Source organism: Rhinopithecus bieti, unplaced genomic scaffold (assembly GCF_001698545.2).
Source record: "Rhinopithecus bieti isolate Rb0 unplaced genomic scaffold, ASM169854v2 scaffold_33652, whole genome shotgun sequence".
Lineage (NCBI taxonomy): Eukaryota > Metazoa > Chordata > Mammalia > Primates > Cercopithecidae > Rhinopithecus > Rhinopithecus bieti.
Window position 1 is genome coordinate 490168 of NW_016814761.1, and position 22315 is coordinate 512482.

Here is a 22315-nt window from a genome sequence, read left to right on the forward strand (position 1 = left end):
GGCCTAGGCCGATCTGCAAGAAAAAGCAGGAAAGGAGTGACCCGGATGCTTCCGAAGCATGCGAGCGTGATTTGGGATGGAGGCGGGCCGGCGACTTTGCCTAGCTGCTGCCGGTTCCTGTAAGGGACATTTTTTCCGAGTAAATGGCGATTCCTCTTCCATGTAGCATCCGCTTGGATCACGATGCTAATTATAACTGGAAAGGGGTGTTTTGGGGAGTGTATTCAGGAGAGGAAGAAAGAAAAAACTTAAAAAAAAAAAACCTAGATTGCTCAAAGTTTCTGCCTCTTTTGTAGGAATGGTAAGTCAACTATGAGCAAGTGTTTTAATTCGACATGAAGGGGAAAAGGGACTTTGGAAAGCATACAGAAAAAAAGGTAGTTAACGTTGGATCATTTATAAAACGGAACCTCAGGGAGTCTAAACAAAAATGCACCTTCGGTCAACTTTTGCCTTTTTAAATTCCTCGTTTGACTTCCCGTCCCAGTGCACATGGAAATGACAGCTGCCGCGAGAGGTGTGGAGTCGGAGAGTCTCCGGGAGAATCAGAGGGTTCGGGGGTTGTATTCTGGCAGTTTCTTGATCTTCTCTTTCTCATTCTCACTTTCGTCTCTTGCTATCACCAAGGAGTGTGAGTAGCCCATGGCGACCTGGGGGACAAATCAGCATTGGGTGTGCCTGCAGCGCCTGGACTAATGAACGCGTTGAGGAGACTCTGGAAACTGGGCTGCCAAAGCGGGTCAGCATGGAGAAAAACGGGGTGCCCTTGAAAACCGCAAAAAGCCCCTCTGCCCAAGACAGCTAGTTTCCATGTGACTGTCACCAACACTCTGCCAATCAGAGCCTTCCAGGCTGCCCTGAGACCCAGCTGGAAGGAAGCCCACTGGGCCACCTCTCGTCAGCAGGGACAGGTGGGGACATAGCTCCAGCTCCACTTCCATTCTCCTCTCTGGCCCATGATCCTGCCTGAGTGAGGTGCACGACCCCTCTCTGTGTCTTGGCAGACAGGGCTGGCAGCCTGGCTAAGCCACAGGGGCCTCACTCCGCCATCTGACTCCTGCAGCCACACAGCCTCTGCTCCATGGACCTGCGGACCTGCCTCCAGCCCAGCGAATCTGAGTCCTGGGTGTGATGCAGACGCGAGCGATGTGCTCGCCCGAGAGTGATCTGCTGCAGCCAGTTGGTGGCACCTGTCATCAAGGGTGAGGACAGCCACCCAGCCTGGCCAGCGACCCTCTGCACTCTCTTCTGCAGATGACTGTTACCCCTCAGCAAACCTTAGCATGAGGCACCAGGAAAGCCAGCTGAGGAGTTGTTAAACAAGACAACCCAAACAGACTGCGGCGATCAAAAGCGTGAGGAGTGACGTACCACTGGATATGGACACGTCCCCGAGCTGGCACAGCCACCCCCGCTTACCTGCTCTGAGAAAATGCCATCCAGAGTCTTCACCTCCTGGGCTGCAGTGGAAGACTTGGGCTTGTGGTCCCCATAGCCCTGGTGAAGCAAACAAGATGTTTGCAATCGGGAATCCGTGTGGCTCAGTCCACAAGTGGGGAATCATGGCAACGTTTCCCAGCCCCCACTAACCAGAAGCCAGTGATGATGCCCATTGGCCCATGACCAAGCCCGGCCACCCTTGCACACAAGGGCCAGGTGGAATCATCCAAGTTTATCCACGAAAGCTGCTGCCAGCAGGCGACTAGTGCTTAACCTAGGGAAGACCAAGGTGCCCAACTCTAGCCTGTGGGACTTCTGTGCGCTCAAGTCCCTTCTGGGGAGTATGGCACTGGTGACAGGAGATGACACCACGAGTGCAGGAAGAACAGCAACTGCAGCCCTCTGGACCAAAGTCACCAAGAACACGGATGACCACATGCCCTTGATGCCTCTACCGTCCAGAGAGTGGAATAATCACCACCCAAAACAAAACAAAAGGGCTTAAGCATGACAGGGAGACTATTTATTAGCAATGGCACCAGGGAACCAGCTTCCCTCCCAGAGGTAGAAGGAACTGGACAAATTGGCATTGCTAAGGGGGAGTCTTGTGCAAAGGTGTGGAGCTGGGCAAATGAAAGGCTGACGGCCCCGGCTCAGCTGAAACAGAAGGTCCCACAGGGCAGGAGAGGCAGAGCCTCCCTCCGCAGCCCAGGCCCGCCCTCCCTCCGCAGCCCAGGCCCGCCCTCCCTCCGCAGCCCAGGCCTGCCCTCCCTCCCCAGCCCAGGCCTGCCCTCCCTCCCCAGCCCAGGCCTGCTCACGTGTCCCTGGTTTCATCTCCTGCCAGGCCCCACCCCGGCCTTCCCACACAGTAGACGTTCCCTCCAAGGTGCCAGGCCACCTTCTCACCCTTGAGAAGCTCCCCAGAAAGTCTCCCTTGCTCCCCTCGTTTCAAAATTTATATTTAGAAGGTCAAAGTCTATTTCTGATAGGCCCCAGAAAACATCCGTCCTCCGCTAAGAACAATCTGTAGAAACTGGGCCAGGTTCTGTCTCTCTCCTGTCAATGTTTCAAATCGGGCCAGCAGAGCGTCTGAGCCAGACTGCAAGGGTGTGCAGAACCCCGAGAAAAAGGTGCATTCACCATCCATCCTTGCCACAGCTCGAGGGACCAAGGACCGCCCTTCCTTCCCCCTCCTCTCCAACAACCACATCAGCTTGCAACCGTGAGGTTACAGAAGAGGGAGGCAGACTGTATTTCTAACAAGAAATGAGGGACTAAAACTAAGACCACTAAGAGTTAATCAAGCGGAGAATCAAACCGTGACTAGCGCAGGCAGATCAGGATGCACTCCACAGCCAAGCAAGTCTTCCTAACAAAAACTCTAAGACCCACCTTGGCCGGGCGCAGTGGCTCACGCCTGTAACCCCATCACTTTGGTAGGTCGAGGCGAGTGAATCACCTAAGGTCAGGAGTTCGAGACCAGCCTGGCCAACATGGTGAAACCCCATCTCTACCAAAAATACAAAAATGAGCCAGGCGTGGTGGCAAACGCTTGCAGTCCCAGCTACTCAGGAGGCTGAAGCAGGAGAACTGAGAATCATTGAACCTGGCAGGCAGAGGTTGCAGTGAGCCAAGATCGTGCCACTGTACTCCTGGGTGACAGAGAAACTCCATTTCAAAAAAAAAAAAAGACTCATCTAGCACCAGGACCTAAGAATGAAAGACATTTGTTTAAGGAAGGCCACGTGTGTGAAATTGAGGGCCACGGGTTCTAACCTCATTGCTCAAGTAACTGGTATTAACAACAAAAACACAGGTTTAAACTCAGTTTGGAAAAATGAAGAATGTCCCCAAATCACCCAATACTGTGAGTTTCCCACTGACTTAGGCCTCCAGGGGAGAGGGAACAAACAGGCCCCTTTCCTACCATATCCCAACTGTGGTTTACAAAATGCAAGGGGAAACTGGATCTGAAAAGTCCCAATTTTCAGAGTTTACAAATGTGCAGAGATGACTCAGAATTATCTGACTAGCACAGAATTGTCCTTGAAAACTCATGGGACTCAATTTTGCTGCAGACCTTAATACAATAAGGGGAGGAGAATCCCAAATGTCTTTCTTCTATGTGTTTTGGGAGACAGGTGGAGCGAACCCAAAGGCCAAGAGCCACCCTGACTGGCTCCACTTCCTCTGACCCGCACAGGTGACAGCTTACCAGTTCCCCAAAGGTCGGTGATGGGCCCCAGCTGATGGTGCTCTCGTCAGCGGCCACAATGATGCTGCTCTTCCTGCAAACAGGCAGGCTGTCACCACAGGCCCAGCAGCCCCAGCCCTGGACCCACCCAGCTACAGCTCCAAGGGCATGGGTGTGAGCTGCCGCTTTTCAGGTGGTGTACATATTCCAAGTAGCAAACACAACAACAGGGCCAACAGGCTTCTCCTGAACTCTAAAGATTGTTCTGTGCAGGCCACTCAATGTTTCAACAAAATGACAAAGCCCTTAGACAGGCCTAGGGGCCAAAGGCGAGGGACCTTGCTGTGCACCCCGCCCTGGGTCCTAGGGCTCTCTCAGGGGAGGTTGCTTTGGGAAGAGGAGACCAGATCAGGACGGAGTAAAAGCCTGTTGCAGAGGGAGCAGCCTTCATGCATAGTAATTTGGGCAGGGCTAGAGGCCTCGACAGATTAAAGCCACGCCCCTTATGCTGTTCCACCCACACCCGCCAGCTGACGAATCCAGCTCCTCAGCAAGAAGTGCTAGCTAACTCAACAGGAGTCCTGAAATGAACCACGAACCACTGCTGTCAAGACAATGTCGTCTTCCCAGTGTCAGAGCAACTCCAGTCCTACTATGTTTCCAACTACGTATAATTTTCAACCTGCAACGTAGGAATACATCAAGCTCTGCTGTGTATTTCTTTTAACAGAAACCTTCAAAATGACTTTCTTCCCACAAGACAGGGAACAGCCATCTGTCCTAGCAGCGAATGGGCCCTCTCCCCTCCTGGGCCCCCGGACTCCAGGATTCAGTGTGTCACATGGCCTGCTGAGGACAGCCCAACAGGCAGCAGCAACAGAGCCCCATCAGGGAAGGGCACCCCATGGGTGTGTCTGACACCCCCAAGAAAGGAAGAGACCTCATACCTACAGGAGGTGCTGCCACCTACCCACAAGCCAGGCTCCGGATTCTCCAGCCGCAGAGGTCCTGCACTGCTTTTGGGTACATGGTAGATTCACGGGAGGTGTTGGTGGCCCCCCAGAAAAACAGACCACCTGAGGGAAGACAAAACATGTTCCCAGCGTGACCAGACATCGAGAGCCGAGTCTCATCTTTAGCATTATCAGGGTGAAGAGTAAGAAGACAGGATGGCAAACAAGTGTTCCGTCTAAAAGATAACTGGAGCCGGGCATGGTGGCGTGCCTATGCAGTCCTAGCTACTCAGGACGCTAAGGTGGTAGGACTGCTTGAGCCCAGGAGGTCAAGACCAGCCTGGACAACACAATGAGCTCCTATCTCAAAAAAATAAAGAACAATGGGAGGTAAAGAGAACTGGGGTTTGTGGTCTAGGGACAGGACAATGGCTACACGGTTCCCCACCAGAGCATGATAAGCCAGGGAGCAGCAATCACTAACCCACTTCACTGACGGCAAAGGAGCAGGTGTAACCAGCATAGATCTGGGAAGCTCCACGTCCAGGGAAGTCAAACAGCTTCACCAGGCGGGGGACCATCTCATCCTTCTGCTCTGCGTGGCCTAGTCGGCCATAGCCACCGAAGCCCCAGGAGAAGACTCGCTTCTGGGAGTCCAGGACCAGCTGCAAGGAAAGAAAACACAGGGTTGGAACAAACAGGCTTCCAACAGGCAACAAGAGGGGTTATCGTTTCTGTCCAGACAAACTGATGCAAATGCTAAGGGCAAAGGAACAGCAACATCCAAGATCCCCTACCAGCTGGGCGCGGTCACTCACGTCCAATACCAACACTTTGGGAGGCCACGGCAGGTGGATCACTTGAGGTCAAGAGTTCGAGACCAGCCTGGCCAACATGGTGAAACCCAGTCTCTAACAACCAGAGAAATATCCTCTGCCTGCCTCCAAAAGAAAGATCCTCTACCTCCTGCCTCCAGCAGTGGGGGAGGAGGTAACAGGAGCAAGTGTAGCAAAATGGCATGCATTCAATAAACCCGGTTTGCTATTTTCTCTGCCAGGGACTCCATTTTCCAATCCTTTTTTGTTCTGTTTATTTATTTAAGCTACAAGTCTTAACCCTTTCCTTAGTCAGAAGCAACAGGGCTACGTCTTCAGACAGCAGGGCAACCGTCTGATTCCTATTACAACAGAGATTCCGCCAGGTGCAGTGGCTCATGCCTGTAATCCTAGCACTTTGGGAGGCCGAGGCGGGTAGATTGCCTGAACTCAGGAGTTCAAGACTAGCCTGGGCAACATGGTGAAACCCGTCTCTACTAAAACACAAAAAATAAGCTGGGCATGCTGGTGTGCACCTGTAATCCCAGCTACTCGGGAGGCTGAGACAGGAGAATCTCTTGAACCTGGGAGGCAGAGGTTGCAGTGAGCCGAGACTGTGTCACTGCACTCCAGCCTGGGTGACAGAGTGAGACTCCATCTCAAAAAAAAAAACCAGATTCGACTGCAGAAAGAACAAAAGAGAAAAGGTCTAGCTGTTCCTAGATTTTTCATTTCTTTTTTCCCCCTTGAGAGGGTCTCATGCTCTGTCACCCAGGCTGGAATGCAGTGGCGTAATCTCGGCTCACCACAACCTCCACCTCCTGGGCTCAAGTGAATCTCCTACCTCAGCCTCCCAAGTAGCTAGGACTTGGGTGTGCACCACCATGCCCAGCTAATTTTGTGTTTTGTGGTAGAGATGGGGTCTCACCATGTTGCCCAGGCTGGTCTCAGATGATCCGCCCACCTTGGTCTCCCAAAGTCCTCAGATTACAAACATGAACCACTGCGCCCGGCCTGGATTCTTCTTTAGACTTCCCCCTTGCCCACAGGTACACAGAGGTAACCTGTACCTGGTCACTGATGAAATGAATTCAAAAGACACTTCAAGTGTTTCAGATCTATCTTCTTCAGTCTTGTCTTCCCATCTTCTGACATGCCAATTCAGTTCTTTCACGTTTCATGTCTAAACCATGTGAATCTACAACTTACTAAAAAGCTTGACCTGTAAGGCCCTAAACAAAAGCCAACTTTATTTCCCCGACTACATTAGACAAAACAAATCACAGTTTTTGGACTTGCACAAACTGAAATCTCCTACTCTAGTCCTAGCCCAATTCACTGGGTCTTCTTCATCGGGAAGAAGATTCCAAGGGAAGGAGCTGGTGGGCTGAGACCACTCAGTGGGGAGGACCAACTTGATCTCTGGACTCCCGGCCCAGGCTCTTTCAACAAAGCACAGAACAGAGACTCCTAGGCATTCTCAGAATGAAGAACCACAGGAAGGCCATTAAAATTAAAACACACTCTAACACCTGCCAGGCACGGTGGCTCACACCTGTAATCCCAGCATTTTGGGAGGCCGAGGCAGGTGGATCACGAGGTCAGGAGTTTGAGACCACCCTGGCCAACATGGTGAAACCCCATCTCTACTAAAAATACAAAAATTAGCCAAGCATGGTGGCAGGCGCCTGTAATTCCAGCTACTCAGGAGGCTGAGGCAGGAGAATCGCTTGAAACCGGAAGGCAGAGGTTGCAGTAAGCCGAGATCCCGCCACTGCACTCCAGCCTAGGTGAAAAAGTGAAACCCCGTCTCAAAACAAACAAACAAAAAAGATACACAAACAAAAGATTGCACTGCGGTTTATCTAAAGTGACCTTTAAAGAAACAACCTAGGCCGGGCGTGGTGGCTCACACCTGTAATCCCAGCACTCTGGGAGGCTGAGGCAGGCGGATCACCTGAGGTCGGGAGTTTGAGACCAGCCTGACCAACATGGAGAAACCCCATCTCTACTAAAAACACAAAATTAGCCGGGGCGTGATGGAGCACGCCTGTAATCCCAGCTACTTGGGAGGCTGAGGCAAGAGAACTGCTGGAATCTGGGAGGCAGAAGTTGTGCTGAGCCGAGATTGCGCTCCAGCCTGGGCAACAAGAGTGAAACCATCTTAAAAAAAAAAAAGGAACAACCTACTGATTAAAAACGACTCACATCCCCAGTATGGGGCACCATCTACTGACCTGGAAAGATGTCTGTGATGTTATGTTAGACAAAAGCCAAAAACAGAAAGTGCTTACCTTAAGGTGCAGGTGAGGACGGCAAAACATCTACTTGTTTAAGATGTGTCTATTTAAATCATGGGAGAAGTTAACATAGGAGAGCCAGTGACAGGGAACCCTGCCCTGGGACCAAGGACCCTTTGGCCAGGGTGCAAAGCCCTCTTAAAGAAGCAAGCAGATGTCTACCTGGAATCAGTTCCTAGCCAAAGCCAAGCGTCAGGAAACTTGAGCATAAAGACCCCTCTATCCCCGTCCGACTCTCAGGAAGTGAGAAAAGCCGAGGCTCACCGTGTGGTTAGCGCCACAGGCCACGTCTCGCACAACCACGTTTGGTACAGGTAGAATCTGTCCATCTTTCGTCTTCTCAATGAAGATGGCCACTCGCCGGGGAACTAGTTCGCAGTCATACTCTATCCGCTGTGCCCGGGCGATGAACTTCCCATCTGAGTTGTGTCCTGTAGAGACCACAGAGCTGGTCATCAGTGGCAGCACAAGCACAAGAGACGTGTCACTGTGCCCACACGGAGTCTGTAGTGAGCCCCGGCATCACCCCAATCTGGCCCTTCTGGGCCTTATACCAGCACACGATGGTCAACAAAGGCAGCGTTTCCAATCTCAGGCACAGCACAGTGAGTGGGTCAGTGAAATCAATTTTGTGAGCGTGGACCAGTTATTTTTTAAAAATAGAACAGAATGACAAAGAATACTCTACACATAATAATGCCGCCATGTTATAACAATTCTAGGTAAGGTATTATAGGTTCAGATTGGGTTGCAATAGAAAACTTATTTCTTACAATGGGTTGCAGTCAAAAGTTGAAGCTGCTGATCAAGGAATGGTCTATCAAGTAACATCTCTACTCGACTGGAGGGCCCACAAGGAGCCCCTGATGGGCCAAGAATAGACAGAAAAGCTCCACACACAATCCCAGGCCTGCTTTTATGAATTGCCAGTAACCTAAACATATGGTTATGGGTGGCTAAAACCTGCACTTCCCACACTCCGACTGACCCAGGGACTGGTTTGCAAGGACCCAGCTCAGCACACCACACAACAGGAGACCGGCTGCTCCAGTCCTGAGAACACGCCAGACACCCATGCTCCTGCAGCCACCCGCAGCAGCAGGGCTGCTGAGTAGTTTGTAGTTTTAAACTGCTCCTATTCCTACATTGTGATCATCAGTTTGGTCGGGCACAGTGGGTCACGCCTGTAATCCCAGCACGTTGGGAGGCCGAGGCAGGTGGATCATCTGAAGTGAGGTGTTCGAGACCAGCCTGGCCAACACAATGAAGTCCTCCTGTCTCTACTTAAACACAAGGCTGTGCGCGGTGGCTCATGCCTATCATCCCAGCACTTTGGGAGGCTGAGGTGGACGGATCACGAGGTTAGGAGATTGAGACCATCTTGGCTAACCCGGTGAAACTGTCTCTACTAAAAATACAAAAATTAGCCGGGCGTGGTGGCGGGCGCCTGTAGTCCCAGCTACTCAGGAGGCTGAGGCAGGAGAATCGCTTGAAGCTGGGAGGCGGAGCTTGCAGTGAGCAAAGATCAGGCCACAGCACTCCAGCCTGGGTGACACAGCAAGACTCTGTCTCCAAAAAACAAAACAAAAAAAATGGTTGTGTCAGTTTGTAAACTAGCCCCCCAGGTTCTGGCTAATCCCTCTCCATACGGCATGCTTGTGTGCACCTCAGCCCTTACTGGTATGTGTGTTTTTGAGCACTGTGCTATTTAAATATAGTCAGCCCTCCATGGCCACAGGTTCAACCAACTGTGGTACAGAAACATCTGGGGGGAGGGGTAAACAAGAAAAAAAAGATAATACAAATAATACAAGTAAGACCATACAGTAGAACTATTTACATGACATTTACATCACATTAAGTACTGAAGTAATCTAGAGAGGATTTTAAGGATATAGGTTACATGCAAATACGATGCCATTTTATGTAAGTTGCTTAAGCATCTCCAGATCTTGGTATCTATAGGGGGTACTAGAAGCAATCTCCCACGTAACTAAGGAGCAGCTGTACCCTGGAATCACAACTAAACTACGCATAGTAAAATTACTGGGCTTGTTTACAGGGTGTTGCTTTATAACACTCATCTCGTAAGCAGGTTCTATTATGACAACAGTTCTCTGCTGTTGACATAATCCGTTCCAGTGGAATGTCTGTCCATTTAAAAGTCTGAGGGTCTTGGCTGGGCGCAGTGGCTCATGCCTGTAATCCCAGCACTTTGGGAGGCTGAGGCGGGCGGATCACGAGATCAAGAGATCTAGACCATCCTGGCCAACATGGTGAAACCCCGTCTCTACTAAAAGTACAAAAATTAGCCAGGCATGTTGGCACATACCTGTGGTCCCAGCTACTTGGGAGGCTGAGGCAGGAGAATCGCTTGAACCCAGGAGGCAGAGGGTGCAGTGACCCGAGATCACGCCACTGCACTCCAGCCTGGCCACAGAGCGAGACTCCGTATCAAAAAAAAAAAAAAGTCTGAGGGTTCCCACTAAGAAATTCCCCCACCTTCTAGAATATGATGAATTTAAGGACATCATAGCAAATAGAATGCACTTCAGGATATAGATGCTACTTCTCTCACAAAATGGTATTTTAAACACTTGCACTCTTCTGGACAAGGTTTCAGCAAGGCAGTCAACAAATGATTAGAGTCCCTTTATTTGCTATCGACACAGTGGATACTGAACAGACACAATCCCCAGACAGTAAAGGAGGCACATTTGGGGACTGTTTTTTCCACCTCCTTTAAAAAGCTGTACACATCTGCTTTCTCCAGAAGTACAGAACAGAAACTACTCCAGAAAACATGGAACAGGGGGCTTCCCTGTCCTTCTAGAGGGGTGACAGCTCTTTAAAATAAAGTTAAATAGCATGGCCGGGCACAGTGGCTCATGCCTGTAATCCCAACACTTCGGGAGGCCGAGGCGGGTAGATCACTTGAGATCAAGAGTTTGAGACAAGCCTGGTCAACATGGTGAAACCCCGTCTCTACTAAAAATACAAAAAAGTTAGCTGGGTATGGCGGCGGGTGCCTGTAGTCCCAACTACTCATGAGGCTGAGGCAGGAGAAGCACTTGAACCCGGGGAGGTGGAGGTTGCAGTGAACTGAGATCACACCACTGCACTCCAGCCTGGGCGACAGAGACAGACTTCGTCTCTCTTATATGGGCATTGCCCAGCCCAGTAAGTGCACTGCAAAAAAGGGGGCACAAGGCATGAGTGTGTGTGGGTGAGACATGGCCACAGTCGGATTTAGGTTCTCATTCTAAGTGATCTACCTGGATTTGGACAACGAAACAAAAACCTGCCTTAAAACAAGTAATACACTGAGAATAAACGATTCTGTAGCTACAAATCAAGCCAATCCTGCAAGCTGAGTGTAACTGAGCACCTGAGAATGTGTACAAAGTACTTACATGGTGCCTGGCACACGCAGTCACTGCTCCATGAACGTGAGCCATTTTTAATCACCAACAGCATGTCACACTTCCTGATGGAAAATCGACTTGCCAGGGTGCAGAGGGGAGGCCGAGGCAGCAGGAGCGCGCACGTGGCAGGAAGCGGACCGCTGCCGGGCACCGCAGCAGGGCCGTGGCCATGGAAACCGCTCTCCAACTGTCTCGGGCTCCGCCCGGGCAACCAACGCAAAATCGTAAGGGGCTGTTCTCTCTTATTCACTTCTGACTTGAGGTATATTTAGTTTCACAAAGTCACTGTTCCCCGAGGCTAAGGCCAGCGGGCTCCGCACTATTTTTACCTTTTCCATCTGCCAGGCGCTGCGGCTGCAGGAGCAGGCGTGGCCAGCAGAGGGCGCCCGCGCCACACCTCGCGGAGGCCTCCCTAGAGAGGCTGGAGGCGGAGCCGCAAAGGGGAACCACACTTAGGGGTGGGACAAGAAGGATAACGGAGACCACCAAGTCGCCAGACACTCCCCACACTGACTGAGAACTAATTCCTGAATTCTCCTTTTCTACCAGTTAGATCGAAGAAACAAGTTTCTGGACAACTAGATTCTGGCTAGGGATGACGCACGGGGAGGGGGTCCACCGGGGCTCCTCACGTGGCAACCTGAAATAATCGCCCAGGCCAGGGTTTCCAGAACAACCTTCATCCTGTGTAATTTTTTCATTTTCAATAAAGGCATAATCTTTAAATGTGAAATTGAATGAAGGTGGCCTGATTTTTTTTTTTTAAACGTCGAAATCCTTTTATATAAATGAATTCCCAAATCACAAGAAGAGAAATCTTTTGTCACACTCCAGTCCCAACTTGTCCATTGAGGCAGTGTTGCAATACTCCACAATCCTGTGAATGAGGACGCGCTGTTCCGCTGCACGTGAGATCCACTTAATGGACAAAGGCTATTATCTGAGATCAATTACCCACATTTCTAACACGTGTGTGCAGCCACACAGTGATCTCTGGTTCTGAATATACATAGCTAGATTAGAGCTTTTAAAAAAATGTACTTCCATACCCAGCTGACCATATTCAGGGCACCCAAAGGAATAGAGGTTTCCTTTGCAGTCCATTATCATACTGAATTCAGCCCCACAGGCCATTTTGGTAATTGGCTGGCCGTTGTACATTATCTGAAAAGAAAAGAAAGGAGACTTTCATTTTTTTTTTTAAAGACTGATAAAAGCCTCTACCTCTCTGCATGTTGGTGGGAAACAATTACTAGGTTACAAAGGGAAGTTTAATACACTCAACAATTCTGAAGGCAAAAGCTGACGGCATTTCTAGAACACAAAGCTTAGAAGATATGTAAAGAAGCACCCTCACGACCCCCACCTTCCAAGCACTGAGCACAGTTCAAAGCCCAGCCACTGTCTCTTTTTAAGATCAATAAGACCAAGTCCCTCCCTTCCTTCATCACCTAAACCACTAATTAGGCACTTAGCATTCTTCTGCCATTAGCAGTAGTTTGTTTTTAAGGTATAAATCTCACCCCTCCAGCTCAAGTTTCTTAGAAAAAAAAAAAAAAAGGCCGGGCGCGGTGGCTCAAGCCTGTAATCCCAGCACTTTGGGAGGCCGAGACGGGCGGATCACGAGATCAGGAGATCGAGACCATCCTGGCTAACACAGTGAAACCCCGTCTCTACTAAAAAAATACAAAAAACTAGCCGGACGAGGTGGCGGGCGCCTGTAGTCCCAGCTACTCGGGAGGCTGAAGCTGGAGAATGGCGTGAACCCGGGAGGCGGAGTTTGCAGTGAGCCGAGATCCGGCCACTGCACTCCAGCCTGGGCGACAGAGCGAGACTCCGCCTCAAAAAAATAAAAGAAAAAAAAAGACTGCCTATCTTTTATTTGTGTTCTAAGAACCTGGCTGGTGACTTTATACAAGGTCAAAACAAAGTATTTGCAGGTAAGTACAATTACATCCACACAACACGTCTCACTTTCCTTGGAACAGAACAGGCTTAGGACAAGGCATTTCTAACACATTTCTCCATTTGGAAACAAAATGTTTTCAGGATGGTTTTCAACCTGACCACAGACTACGCCTGCCTTAAAAACTACAGCAAAGCTGTGCACAGTGGCTCACATCTGTAATCCCAGTACTTTGGGAGGCCGAGGTGGGCAGATCACCTGAGGTCAGGAGTTCCAGACCAGCCTGACCAACATGGAGAAACCCTGTCTCTACTAAAAATACAAAATTAGCCAGGGGTGGTGGTGCATGCCTGTAATCCCAGCTACTCTGGAGGGTGAGGCAGAAGAAATCACTTGAACCTGGGAGGCGGAGGTTGCAGTGAGCAGAGATTGCATCATTGCACTCCAGCCTGGGCAACAAGAGCGAAACTCCATTCTCAAAAAAAACAAAACAAAATCAAAACAAGAAAACCCTACAGCATATAACTAAACATCCAGGACCTCTTTTTACAAGGGGTGAATTAACTCAAACAACGGAGACCCCACCTCAGAAAATCAAACACAAAAGTAAAGAGAAACGAAAAGCCACAGAGCCAGAGCTGAGGAGGGGTCACCTGCGCGGGGCTGGGGACAGCGTCTGTCTGGTTGCCAAGGCCCAGCTGCCCCATCTTGTTTTCCCCAAAAGCAAACACGGAACCCGTTTCTGGAAGGAAAGAAAAAAATCACAAAAGGGAAGATAATGGTGAATGTTTTGAACTACATTTAGAATCAAAAGCATCAAAATAATAAAAGCAGCTCAGGCAGAAGGCAAGTGAGACTGCCCAAAAGCTGGCAGTGCAGACGCTTCACAGCAAAGTCATTTCACATCAGAAACTGGGTGTGCTGAGATACGCAGGGCAGCGTCTCCCACTCCCAGATGGGCCTCCTATGGCCACTGGGGAGGCTCCCAATGCCCTCAGAAGCCACTCCATACCCAGGTTCTCAGGGCCTCTTTCTGATCTTGACCAAGAGTCACAAGGGTAACTCCACCCCTCCCCCCACGCCCCATCCCCAAGGCAGACCATTTGGCCTCTTGCCAAACTAAGAAACACCAGCAGCCACCTCCTTACCCGTCAAGGCCAAGGTGTGGTTCCGCCCACATGCTGCAGACACAATCACTTCGTGGCTGAGACCCTCGATGAGTCTGGGGGCTTCTACTCTCTTGGTGTCACCATGTCCCAGCTGCCCCTTCTCATTTCGACCTGTAGATCACATGAAAGTAGAAAAGAGAGAGGGTGGTCCAGGTGGCACCACCAGGCGAAGACGAGTACCAACACACTCTCAAATGACGCCCATCTGTGTCTCCGGAAGGCACCCTCCAAAATCCCAATAGCAGCCAAGATCCAAAGCAAAGACCGTCCCGGCCCTCCGCCCACTGGAATGGCACCTGCTGCAGCTCCCCTGACCTCCTTCCTTGGGGCAGCAGCGGGACCACCCGTGCGCACCTCCCACATCTCTGCTACAAAGAAGGGAAACGAGAGAGGCTCAGTGTGGTACGGACACCAAGCACAGGCGGGCATGCTCACAGAAATGCGCTGTTCCCACTTGGAGTGCCTGCAAGACAACCGCCCCGTCTCTACCCTCTGGGATGTGTGTTAAGACAGCACCCATTTTGACACCTAGCTCACCAGAGTTTAATCCCTCTGGTGCTCTGGGCATCCACTGAGGACCATTTGCTGTCTGCCCAAAATGTCTCCTTTTTCTACCCTGTAAATGGTGCTCACGGAACAGTGCCAATCCCACCCCTAGGGATCGCCCCTCAAGGACTCTCAGCAACAGGAACCCTGGTGACAAAGCACAGATCCGCCCTGAACACAACACGCCCAGCCCCACCTCCAGGGCTGCTGCGGGTGCAACCAAGGCCCTGCACCTGTCAATTCCAGCGGAAGGCAGGCCTGAGGCCAACCCCTGCCCCCGAGTCCTCTGCAGCACCAAATTCAGCTCCAAAACAGACATGGAAGTTGGGTGGGGCCAAAAGGAGGGCTGGGAGCCCCTACACCTCATCTACGTTCCAACACAGACTACCAAGTTCCGAAACAAAAATTCAACCGGCCCCTCTCGGATCCCTCCCGGTAAGAGAAAAACCGCACCTGTAACCTAACGTCTGGGGACACTGACGGAGATCTTACAGGCGTGAGAAGTCAGAGTGATTCTAGGGGGTTTTCCAACCTTCTCCAGTAATGAACTTTTCACCCTTAGGTCGTGATAAAGGCAGACAGCAGAGCCATTAAGATAAGTTCCAGCTGCCCTGGAGAAGGCTTGCAGGAGCAGCCTCTGACTACAGAAGGAATTACGACTAAGGGAAACCAGCCTCTGCCTCGCTCTCTAAGGAACGGCAGGCTGAAGGACCAACGCTGGCACTCGAGCAGGAGACGCAGATACACCAGCTTCCAGTGGGAGCTGCCCAAGTTCACGGTGAAAGGCAGGTGAATACAGAGCAACAAGCGCGAGGCTTAGTGGACCGAGTTGCCGCAGGATGGCCGGGGGGGGGGGGGCGCCACAGACAGAGACCCCCCATGAGCAATGCGTCAGCCACCCTCCCGTGATCCTCTACACTCACACCAGACGGTGCCCCTCTGCCTTCTGGAGTGGCAAGCAGTGGGCCTATGATCCTCCAACCCTGTCCTCATGAACTGCACTGCCTGCTCAGGGATCACATGTCTCGACGGCGGGACATACATTGTTCCTGCCCACAGGTCAGAACCGAGGGCGCTTTTAGAGCCACCAAGCAAATGAAGCTCTGCGAGAGACCAGAACTAAGGTATTTTAGGTTTGGAACACTGACATAAAAGGCTGTGTTCAGTGTTGGAACACGAAGTAGGAGGGGTGCTCTGGGGGAAGTTACACACATCTGTGCCAACCGGGATGCCAACCGGGGGAAAACAAAAACTCGGGCAATGTCAGCATGCCATCAAGAGACTATAAAGCATAAATTTGGGCCAGACACACTTTAGCTTTTTTCAACAGAAATTACAAAATTAGCCGTGTGCAGGGAAGACAACAGATGTTAATGTATTTGGACTTTGGTATAGCAGCTCATGAAATCACAAAAAAACAGTTCAAACAGCCCAAAATAAAAATGCAGTCATATGGACTAAAAGCTAGCCAGAGGACCAGCAACAAAGGGTGGGGACAAACGCCAATATACCCCGCTGGAGGCAGAGGCCAGGAGCCACCAAAAGGGCTGGGGATAAAATGAGCCTTAGCCCACACCCTATGACTGGAACGATCTGGAAGAGGACACAGGCAGGAATGAGCCGGCCAGCTGCAGAGGACAGTGCCGTGGACAGAGGCTAACAGAAGAACTGGAATCCATCCCGAGTGCCCAGGTTGAGGAAAAACAGAAGGGAAAGGCAAACAAAACTCCAAAAAAGGAAACTGAGGTATCTGGGGAAATATCCTAAGAAGCAGACAACACGGACAGTGAGCAACCAAGCCTGCAGAGCAGACTTGCGCAGACCTCAGACACGAGGGCCAAGGCAGCAGGGACGCAGCATCCTATGACATAAGGTGGCAGGTATAAAAGCCAGTGGCATTTCAAGTGGCAGGAACAGAGGGTGTCATGTCATATCATGCCTCAAAGAGGAAGGAAATTGTCTGCTGGAAGGACAGCCTACCTAACAAATTCACATACCTCAGTATCAGAAAGATGAAGCTCCGGGCAGAAGATTCAAGAAAATATTGCTTAAACACAAGGAATCAAAGAAGTAGGGGCTGTGTACGGGCAAAAAATGTCAGGGGGAGGAAGGGGATCTGCATGTAGCACGTAGACAAGAGACAAGCTGGGAATTAGGAAAAAAGACGTGGGCTGTGAACGAAGGAGCCCAGCCTTCTAAGACGCGAGTCTCTTTTCCAGGCAAACAGAAGAAAATGCTGTGTGGGGACAGCTGGTGACAGTGGTCCCCAGTGCCCAGCCCCCACGCGGTACTCACCCCAGCTCCACAGCTTCCCTTCCGTGGTGATGAGGAGGCTGTGTGCAGCACAGGAGCCCGAGACCACTGTCCGTACCCGGACCCCCGCCAGGCACCCATACCTATGGGGCCCCCACAAATTCTGACCAAGATTGCGGTAAGCAGCTGCAGAGAGAATGAGAATGCAGATCAGACACCTGGGGGTGGATGGGGTGACCTCCAAAATGTCACTGGCCACCAAGAAGCCACTTCCTGAGGGTAACAGACACAGGTGTTCCTTGGGTGCCACCCTGACGTGGCTGTTGGGAGGTTGCACAAGGATTGGGTTTGCACTTCTAATCTCTGCGATGCCTCTGAAGGCCCAAAAAACAGAATGCCCAGGAGCTGGCACAGGCCTGGCGTCACCTGCCACCTTTACACCCATTCGGCCCCAGCCCCTTCTATGGGTCCCACCTCTCACAGGCCTCAGCCCCATGTGCTCTGCCATTGAGCATGCCCACCCGCAAGTGCCTGGGATCTGGTGCAAGGCCTGTCCAGGAGGCAGGAATGCTGGCTTTCCACAGCCGTCAGCTGAGGAGGAAGCTGACCCAGGAAACTCTGCTCGCCCCGACAGTCACCTGCCCTCTTCCTCACTCCCTGCTGCCGCCCCGCCTCTCCTTTCCCAGGCTCTCCTGCCTTCTATCTCTGGCCTCTGCCCTGGGCCAGAAGGCTCTTTCTGAGGAGTGACCCAAGTGTCCTGTCTTCCAGTGTTCCCAGCAGGTCCATCAGGCCCCTCGTGAAGGGGCACTGCTCACACAGCATCCCTCCCACCTCCCCCTCCTTTCTCACCCGTCCAGAGTGGCAGCCACTTCATGACTCCCCGCCTCCACCCATATATTCGCTTCCCCTAGAATATCCTTCCCACCTCCGACTTATTCCTCAAAGCTCAAGTCAAGCACCAGTTCCCCTCCTTGGGGAAGCCCTCCAGGGCAACGTCCACTGAGAAATCTCCTTCCCTCAGGGTTCCCCTGCCCCAGCCCTGCTCAGCCCTGCTCAGCCCACCACAGCTCTCTTCCTGAGCTCCCCGGCCCTCCCACTCCATGAGAAGCCACCCAGGGCCAAAGCTGTAGGCTCCCTCCAGCCTAGACCCTCACAAATGCCTGGCACGCAGTGAGCGCTCAATGGGAGAGAAAAGAAACAGCGCCTTCCTCACAAACCTGCCTTCATACCCTATTAGTGGATGGGACAGGGCCAATTTCTTACTTAATTTTTTTAAGTAATTTTTTACTTTTTTTTTTCGAGATGGAGTCTCACTCTGTTGCCCAGGCTGGAGTGCAGTGGCGTGATCTCAGTTCACTGCAACCTCCGCCTCCCAGGTTCAATCGATTCTCCTGCCTCAGCCTCCCGAGTAACTGGCATTAGGTGTGTGCCATCACACCCAGCTAATTTTTGTACATTTAGTAGAGAGGGTTTCACCATGTTGGCCAGACTGGTCTTTAACTCCCGAACTCAAGTGATCCACTCGACTCAGTCTTCCAAAGTGCTGGGATTACAGGCCTGAGCCACCATGCCCAGCAATCTTAATTTTTGAAATTGAGACACTCAAGAATATTTCCAGGACTGTGGTGATTATCCTGAAATGCTAGCCACTGCCAAATCGAGTGTGTAAGACTGATCCAATGTAGGAACTGATCAAAAGGCTACAATGTCTCTATCAAGCGCCTGGCTCCCTGGAAAGTATCCGTGAAGTCCGTCTGAGCCCCACCCTCCGCTCCCAGCAGAGGGCGCCACATGCTCCCTCATTCAGGTGCAGGGGCAAGTGGGTAAGACTCCTGGTCGCAGGGGGCAGGAGCCAGCCTATCCCACCTGGCACCTGAGGCAGCACACCTGCAGACATCTCCCCTGAAAGGAGGAAAAGGAACATCAACAATTTCCTGGGGAAAAAGCAAACCAAAAACAAAAGCCTCATGGTCTATATTAGAACTTAAGAAAAACCCAAGGAGGTGGCACCTAAATTAAGATTCAGGAACTGTATTAATACAAAACTCAGAAGGGAAAAAGAGAAACTCAAGGTCTCTTTGTCATGAAGAAAAAATGACGGCATGACTGACGAGTATCATCATGACCCTGTGCCACGGCACAGGAGGCCAGGGGATGCCAGGCAAGGGTGTGGTGCCACACTTGACCTAGATTGGCCAAGGGGAGTCTCAGGTGGTCAGATGCTCCTGGACTTACCACAGCATCTTTCCCTGCAGTGCCCAGGATGCCCTCAGCTCCTGAGGAGCAGGGTTAGGTTTCTTCTGGCCTCCCAAGGAAGGGCTGGAAGGACTGCAGCGACCAGGCGGGGGAGCAAGTGAAATTAAATGCCCTGCAGCAGTCCCAGGCTCTGTGGTCAGACTGAGAAGTCAATTCCCATGGCCTCCGGATCCCTGGGGTCTGGTCCTAATCACAGAGCTATGTGTGGATTGCTGTGCTATCTTGCAAAAAACAAGACATCCAGGGTGCTGGTTTTCACCAGATCTACAGCAACATATATGTACGGGAGGCAATAGAGTTAACTAGACGGTGGGACTCCAACCCTGGCCCTGCCACTCGCTTCCTTTGGTATTTACTGCCCTTCTCTGGGCTTCTGTATCTTCAATGTCAAGCGGGCTGCTCAGTTGAAGAACAGCTTTGAAAAATGACGCAATACGGGCACAGGACTGGCAGCAAGGCACCATCAGCACCTGGGCTTACGTTACTGCAGACCAGGAGGTGCTTCCCTGGGACACCAGCCACTGTGTGGATGTGGCCCCCTCCTGGCTTCAGCCTGAAGGCTGGGCATTTTCCAAACAAGACGTTGCTGCTACCTGCAACTTAAACCCATTTCTAACTCAGCTAGCGCCCTGGTGCTGCTGATTCATAAGCTGTTTTCATGGAACAAGGTGATTTCCAACGCCCCTGTTTTAAGGTGCCAAGACGTGCCAGCATGCAAATATTTGTTCATGGGGCAAAGCAATGCTGGAAAGCACTTTGGGAGTCTTTCCAGATGAAATCAAGAAGCCATAAAAGTTGGCTACGTGCCAGATGCGCCATTTCCCTTAAGGTAAGACACCAGTTTTCCAAAGGTAAGGGGACAAAACATTTCTTCTTAAGGACCTCTCTGCTTTCCCCCACTCCAGACTGTTCTGTCAAACCAGTTCCTACAACAATTTGGCAGCTTGCAAAGAAACATGGACTCTTCTGCAATGTCTGACATTTTGACATATGACATTTGACAAATGTCTAGGACATTCTGACACCATCTCACAGAGCCAGTCTCTTCATTTTAATGAAAACAAGTGACGTGAGAGGGAAGATGGAAAAGGTGGCAGTGTTCATATTTCAGGATACTACTTATATTTTCCTGATTAATCTTAACGGAGTTAGTGAGTCACTGCAAAACTGTGCCTTTAAAAGACTAAGATCAGGGTTCAAATCCAGCTCTACCACTACAGTGGCTGTGTGGTCTCAGGCAAGTCACTTGGCCTCTCTGAAAATGCATGTGTAAAGGAAGGGAATACCTACCAGGCAGGTGGTCAACAGAACCTAGCACTTAAGAAGCATTCAATGGGTTTAAAGACACCATTCTCATACCTTGCTGCTTAGGCACTTCTTTTCGACCAATCAAGTCCCAGTTGGTTGCCCCAAAAATCAAAAGCTGCCCTTTGCACTTTGACCCTTCAAGTTTCTGCAGAGACAGAGAAAGGAAAAAAGAATTAGCGCGTAAGTCTGCACCCAGCTTCCCAAGGCCGTCCAACGACAGCACGAAATGAAAGAAAATCACTCCCTTGTTAGCCCTTATGTCACCTGTGACCTCCACACGAACAGAGTCTCCCCACACTCCCCTCCCTCATCAGCAAGTGGCAATGCGGGCAACCCCAAACCTGCCCACAGCCGCTCACTTGCTAAGCCCAGGCTCATTTTTATCCTTTGACTTCCCTTTAAAATAGCTTTTGCAAAACACTAAAAGAAATAACCCAAATACATGCCTCCTTCACAAACTGATGTACAGAGGTATTTGCAGGAAGCCTGCCGGACACGCAGGGGCATTACATCTGGCTCGTCCTAGGGCCAAGTCTCCATTTCACATGGCAAGCACAGTCCGGGACCTCAAACCCACATCACTTCTGCTGCCCACTCTGCCAAGAGCCTTTCCATGGGGACTCAGGAAGAAAGTAGAGAACAAGGTTCGATTTCTCCACTGAAGGGAGACCAGGCAGAACAAAGCTTAGGTGAGTATGCGGGGGTCTGATGCAGGCGGCCTTTGATGGCACCCTCATGCCGGTCTCCGTGAGCCTGGGGGCCAATGGTGAGTGAAACAGGACCTCTCAGAGGCTGGGCTTCTGGAGGAACAAGCTGTCACAGCAGCCAGCATACTCCAATGTTCATCCTCAGTCTCTCGACACATAAAGTCATCAGGGCCACCAACTCTCATACTGTCAACGAAAACCTATGCCATTTAAAAAGGCCATTGTTCAATTCTGGGTGGCACTCATAATATTCTCAGCACTTTGCTTCCTTAAATGTCAAAATATACTTTTTCGAGTAAGCTGTTAGTGGAAAACTCAATTCTGAACTCCCCACTCAGTCCACACTGGCAAGGGCAGCATTCATTACTATCACTTTCTGCTCTTACACATCATCTTTCCTGGATGTGAAAAGGAAAGAGATTTCCTTCTGTTTACAGAATTGTTCTCGGAAGGCTTCAGGAAAAAAGGCTGGCCAGGCGCAATGGCTCACGCCTGTAATCCCAGCACTTTGAAAGGCCAAGGCGGGCAGATTGCTTGAGCTTACAGACCAGCCTGGGCAACAAGGCGAAACCTTGTCTCTAAAGAAAATACAGAAATGAGCCTGTGGTCCCGGTTACTTGGAAGGCTCAGATGGGAGGACTGCTTGAGCTGAGGAGCTGGAGACTGCAGTGAGCCAGAATCACACCACTGCTCTCCAGCTTGGGTGACAAAGCCAGGCTCTGTCTCAAAAAAAAAAAGGGGGCCAGGCACAGTGGCTTTGGGAGGCCAAGGCAGGTGAATCACAAGGTCAGGAGTTCAAGACCAGCCTGGCCAATATGGTGAAACCCCGTCTCTACTAAAAATACAAAAAAATTAGCCAGGCATGGTGGCGTGCGCCTGTAGTCCCAGCTACAGGAGGCTGAGGCAGAAGAATCACTTGAACCCGGGAGGTGGAGGTTGCAGTGAGCCGAGATCGTGCCACTGCACTCCCAGTGTTGCTGCCCAGGCTGGAGTGCAATGGCGTGATCTTGGCTCGCTGCAACCTCTGCTTACCAGGTTCAAGC

The 22315-nt window shown here is 51.0% G+C and overlaps 1 protein-coding gene across 1 annotated transcript; it reads right to left on the bottom strand.

The window, feature by feature from the left end:
* Positions 1-464: 464 nt before the first annotated feature.
* RCC2 (regulator of chromosome condensation 2) lies at positions 465-21457 on the bottom strand. Its single transcript, XM_017851962.1, has 12 exons — positions 21400-21457; positions 20617-20871; positions 17044-17187; positions 14182-14313; positions 13687-13775; positions 12177-12291; positions 7967-8133; positions 5072-5252; positions 4605-4710; positions 3656-3728; positions 1420-1497; positions 465-650 (listed from the first exon to the last, which is right to left on the bottom strand). Exons 1-12 carry the CDS (start codon positions 21455-21457, stop codon positions 546-548), a joined length of 1503 nt encoding a protein of 500 aa, XP_017707451.1. The 3' UTR covers positions 465-545.
* Positions 21458-22315: the final 858 nt, after the last annotated feature.